The sequence below is a fragment of the Culex pipiens genome, chromosome 3, assembly GCF_016801865.2.
Source record: "Culex pipiens pallens isolate TS chromosome 3, TS_CPP_V2, whole genome shotgun sequence".
Lineage (NCBI taxonomy): Eukaryota > Metazoa > Arthropoda > Insecta > Diptera > Culicidae > Culex > Culex pipiens.
Window position 1 is genome coordinate 132763271 of NC_068939.1, and position 5775 is coordinate 132769045.

General features: G+C 34.6%; 1 protein-coding gene across 1 annotated transcript; it reads right to left on the minus strand.

The window, feature by feature from the left end:
• On the minus strand, nucleotides 1-2605 carry LOC120426120 (endocuticle structural glycoprotein ABD-5-like). The gene is made up of 2 exons (XM_039590822.2): nucleotides 2291-2605; nucleotides 1-420 (listed from the first exon to the last, which is right to left on the minus strand). The coding sequence occupies exons 1-2, from the start codon at nucleotides 2464-2466 to the stop codon at nucleotides 177-179; spliced, it is 420 nt and encodes a 139-aa protein (XP_039446756.1). The 5' UTR covers nucleotides 2467-2605; the 3' UTR covers nucleotides 1-176.
• Between the last annotated feature and the right edge of the window lie 3170 nt (nucleotides 2606-5775).

The following is a 5775-nucleotide window of genomic DNA, read 5'->3' on the forward strand; positions in this document are numbered from 1 at the left end:
TTTCTCTTTTTCACATGTTTAATCTCATCATTCATCACTTGATTAGTTTTGCTACTAGGGTGAGAACACAGGGCTGCCATTCGGCACACTATATTTACATTGCACTTAAACATCTAAAAGTAGTACTTTGCTGCGACTGTTTGTAATCCCTCGGAAGGAAAATTGACTTGCGCTTCCTACGCACTGCCCTCGATCGGAGCGTCCTGTCCCGCCTGGATTCCTCCGGTAGGGCCAGTTCCAACCTTCGGGTGGTAACCGTTCTCATCGGCGGTGTAGTTCACCCAGTACGTCTGGCCATCCGGACCCACGAACGAGTACGAGCCCTGCACGAACAGCGTCTTCACGATGTTACCCTCGGCGTCCTTGGTGTCCCGGTACGTGCCCACCTCCGACCGGATCTGGCCGTCACTCAGCTCGTATCTGGAAATATAAAGGATTTTTTTTAAATGACGAGATAAATGTTTAATTTTGATGAGTTAAAAATGTTATTGAACTTCAAAAATAAATTCACGCACACAATATGACACAATTTTCTGTACTATTATTTAGAAGCTTAAAAATGCAGCCAATTTTGGCATGAATGAAATTATACTTTTTTTTTTAAGTTGTTGACATGTTTCAAACACGATTTTAAAATGAATTTGATTTTCTTTCAGCATTTTGTAGAAATTATAGAAAAAAAGCTTTCCCATATTCTCCAAGTTCCAACCATTTCTTAAAATAAAGTATTATGCAAGGTTTTTATTGGAAAAAAAAACTAACCTAATGATTTTTTTTAACATTTTTTGATTTTTACCTTTTTCTATTTTTTTACACAAATCATTTAAAAATGTCAAAACTTCAGCAAATTATCACAATCAGAAAAAATCCATCAAGCAAAAGTTTAAGTTAGTTGAAAGAAGATAGGTCATAAAATGTAAAAAGATTTATTGGCATGTTGCTGATTTCTCGAAAAAAATGTTGACTTGTTAGTGAAAAAGTGAATTAAGTAGGTGAAATCAAGGGAAAGAAAAAGAATATTGTTTCCAATATCTAATTAAAAGTGAGTAATTTAAATTGTAAGTTGTTGAATATTGAGAAATAATTTTTAATCTACTAACAATCTGTTAAAAATAATGTTCGAATTATTTAAAAAGAGTATAATTTGATCTGAAATTTCAAAAAAAATGTATTTAATTTTTTACTTGTACACATTTTGATCTATCATTTTGTGAACAATTGAACATGTTTTGCAGATAGACAAAAAAATAAGCATTTCAAGTGAAAATAAAACCTGAAACTCTAATTTGGTTAAAATAGTAGTTTATGCAACAAGTTGCAAAAAGAGGATTTATTCAGCACGACTCGTAAATTTAACGAGGTTCACCTAGTTGGATAAAAACGAAGAGTGCTGAAAAAATCAAGTTTTGCAACGAGTTCCATACAACATTTTTTGCAATTTAATAGTTTAAAATATCTTAAATCTAGATTAAATTTTCAAAACAACCTATCCCTCATGGGTTTCCTATGCAGATAGGACCTTTTGAAAGTTTAATCTAGAAATACTAACAGGCCTTGATTTCATCTAAAAAATAACATATGTCATAACTATTTTTGAAGGATTTTAAAGCCGTTGCAAATATTTTTTGAAAATTATGTCCCTCGAATCTTACCAAAGGTAAAAGATGAGAGGGGGATTGAAAAATATAAAAACTGAAATTACAAGCCATGATTTCCACATTTGCCACATTTCCTTTTCAAAATAACAAAGTATCGACTTTTTTTTGCGATAATTAAAAAGTTTAAGTTAGTTTAAAGAAGATAGATCATAACATGCAAAAAGATTCAATATTAAGATTTTTAGAAAAAAAAGTTGTTTTCCCTCTGATTTGTCTACACGATTTTAAAGGTGGACATTGAAGTCTCCAACAAATCTCTTCATTTTCCATAATAGTTTTCAACCAATTTGTATAGATTCTTGTAAAACTTTTTTTTTTTTTGTGAAGTCAGTCTTCAAAAATGCATCGATGACAAACCGAAATTTGCTTAAATTCACACATATAATTATATACCAAATTTGATGCAAGCCCTAGTTAAGTTTTTTCCGAAAACTTATTTTCACTGATTTCACATTTGATTGGTTACGTTTGGTTACTTTGAATAAAAGTAATGTTTTCTCCACTTTTAGAAGGCGTCACAATCGTTTTTATTTCCAACATAGAAGTCTGCCGTATACCTTCTTGTTCAAACACTTTTTTTGATCACAAATCGTCCAATCACTTCAAACACACCAAACACCCCCAGCACTTACGTGAACTTGTATCCATCAAGTCCGTTATTTTCACTGTAGTACCGCACGGTTTGCACATCCTGGGCCGCCGATCGTGGCGCCACGGCCGCATCCGGGTTACCCTGGGGCGCCGTCAGGACCATCTTTCCCGCCAACAGCACACAGCACACACTGGCAAACACCACAAACTTGTTCATTTTGGTTTTGTTGAGTTTTAAGTTGATTCTAAGATCTAAGAATTTTCGTTTTCAAGTCACTGACAAGCTCCTTTCCACGTGCAGAAAGGACTCAGCTGATTAGTTTTGCTGCTAATTCGGCGAGTTCACCACTGGGAATGATGTCTCCTAGCCGGCGGAAAAACGTTTATATACCGACCAATGCGCCGCGCCGAGGAGTACCCTTAACGAACGTAAACAATGTGCAAAGCTCGGGCGGAACGCGAACTCCCCAGCGAAAGAACGCGCGCCGAAAACTTTACCACCTTGTTTGGCTCTCGCGCGCTCTCTCTCTGTCTTCTATCCAGGTGTACGACTCCTTCTCATCCAAGACTGAAAGCTCGGCCCTAGTAGAAGCTAAGGTAGTGTGACCTTAATTGGTCCTTTCGAATATACACGGCTATATCTCTAGTTTTAGTTTAATCCAAAGAATTTTCTTCGTAAAGCTTTGTACAAATAATAAAACATTGGGTCACATACCCTACAAACACGGTGGAGAAAATTCTGCAGTACGTTGCTTCTCAGTTTCGCTTCTAGGCAAGTTTAGCCGATCTTTAGCATTGCTCTTCGGTGAGCAACCCCGGGCAAGAGGATCGTATGTTGCGCATCAGAGCTCTGCGTGATGTCGTCTTGAGATCAATGATTCAGAAGTAGGTGGATGTTGATGGTCAAAGGGATCTCGGCACAGCAACTGCCATGTGGAGTTTTCGGTGAAATTGTGATCAGCTTGTCATGCATTTAAAGAAACAAAATAAGCTTTACTTTAAGAAGTGTCTTAAAGATCAATAAAAAAAAAAGTGTGTTTTCAAGTTTAGTGAAGTCAATGCAGTGATCAAATTCTGGAAATCACATTCTAACACCAAGCCCTCGAAAAAATGTCGGAACAAAAAATTCCACTCGCTGGATCTTGGCATTAACTCAACCAAGCGAGACGATTCATTTTTTCCAAACATAAGCAAGGATGTCTAGACAATCCTTGAATTTTGCAGAACTCTATGCATGAGGTTCAGCCAGTCCAGAGATATTTGAGTGCATTTTTTTGTGCATGGACTCACATCCAGACACACGCACAGACATTCGTTCAAAATTCTGATTCTAATTCTGGTCCGATAGGTATACGTGAAGGTGGGTCTAAGAAGTCGAATCAAGAAGTTCATTTTTTGAGTGATTTCATAGCCTTTTTCTCAGTAAGGTCAGGAAGGCAAAACAGTTTAAAACACATTTTTTCTCAATTTAATTTCTTTTCAAATTTCCCAAGTTCAAAAATTATAACTACGATGATTTTAAAAGGTTTTCCAACGATCAAATATTTTAGAATTTGAATTAATTGATCAATTAATTTAATTAATTTTACTTTTATTATGATTTTTTTGAATTTAAAATTGATTACATTTCAAACATTTCATAGTGCTCGGAATGGCAAAATTAAGTGGAATAAATTGTTAACTCCATTATTTGACATCCTAGCCAAATGGTGTCTTCGGAAGAGTTGTTGTACTTAATAAGGGATATCTTTTGGAGATATTGACATACAGCATGACGTCCTTCCAGGGTGTCAACCAAAATCTAACTTTGTTTGATGACGTTTCAGAGCTTTGGTGTCTTGGGCAAAGTTGTAGAAGAAAAATTTCATGAAAGTTTGTCTAACATGCCAAATTTCTATTTCTTGATCTACACAAGATATGCGCCATTTTAGCAAAAAAAAATGTCAAAAAAGCACTTTTTTGCTGATAACTCAAAAGGTTAGCATTTTAGCGACCTACTATGTTCCCCTGACTAAACACAGTTCCAAAGTCACTCAAAAATTAAGTGAAAATTTGTTTGCTGGAACTTTAAAAAAAATATGTGGGCTGGGCAACGTAATTATTTATAAAATGTTTGGCGTAAACCATAATATTAATCACATTTCAAACCTTTTTGAATGAATCAAAATTAGTAAAAAGTTAAAATCAACGCAACATTTATTATTGTTTTGAGTTAAATGCATTTCATCATTTAATGTTTGGAAGCTGTTTGAAAAAATATTGTTCTGAATTCTCTGCTTTAAAATTGTTATTGCAAAGGGGCAACATAATCTTTTAAAAGCAGTTACAACTACCTAACTCTTATCTCTTGCAATTCTTTTTCAAATGCTAAACTTCGGTAATATATAGAAGTGCCAATTTCCAAAAGTGTCAATTTTTTCCAAACTTGTAGTTTCATAGGGTATAAAAATTACTAAATATAAAGAGACTCCAATCAATAATCATTTCCGCCAATTTTGGGCCTTCCAAAAGCATTGAAAAGAAGAATTCTTTGATTTTCATAATGTTATTTTTTTTGGTTGATTGTCACGTTTTTATTTTTTATTATTACTATTCTGCTAATGTTTTCTGTACCTATCCATGTTCATCTTCATTTTAGCAATCAAAAAGCACTTTTTCTTGAAAGCTTGTATAATTTATTTCTTATTTCTTTTTCAACGCCTTTTTTAATAATATTAGAACTAAGGTTGAAATTATAAATTTTATTTGTATTCTTTCATAAGGGTAATTCTCCGCCAACTCACACAGCAGTTGCCCCGACCCCTCTTCGATTTGCGTGAAACTTTGTTCTAAAGGGTAACTTTTGTCCCTGATCACGAATCCGAGGTCCGTTTTTTGATATCTCGTGACGGAGGGGCGGTACGACCCCTTCAATTTTTGAACATGCGAAAAAAGATGTGTTTTTCAATAATTTGCAGCCTCAAACGGTGATGAGATAGAAATTTGGTGTCAAAGGAACTTTTATGTAAAATTAGACGCCTGATTTGATGGCGTACTCAGAATTCCGAAAAAACGTATTTTTCATCGAAAAAAACATTGAAAAAGTTTTAAAAATTCTCCCATTTTCCGTTACTCGACTGTAAAAAATTTTGGAACATCCCATTTTATGGGAAATGTAATGTACTTTTCGAATCTACATTGACCCAGAAGGGTCATTTTTTCATTTAGAACAAAATTTTTCATTTTAAAATTTCGTGTTTTTTCTAACTTTGCAGGGTTATTTTTTAGAGTGTAACAATGTTCTAGAAAGTTGTAGAGCAGACAATTTCAAACATTTTAATATATAGACATAAGGGGTTTGCTTGTAAACATCACGAGTTTTCGCGATTTTACGAAAAAAAGTTTTGAAAATGTTGGTTGACGTTGGTCATGGCCGTTCATGGTCACCCGCGACAGACACGGACGACGAAACAAAGAGAAACGCAAAAAGTTACTTTTTCAAAACTTTTTTTCGTAAAATCGCGATAACTCGTGATGTTTACAAGCA

Coding starts and splice junctions, on each gene's coding strand:
- LOC120426120 (XM_039590822.2), bottom strand. CDS start 2,466: ATGAACAAGTTTGTGGTGTTTGCCAGTGTGTGCTGTGTGCTGTTGGCG. Junction 421..2,290: donor CTTGATGGATACAAGTTCAC/GTAAGTGCTGGG, acceptor TTATATTTCCAG/ATACGAGCTGAGTGACGGCC.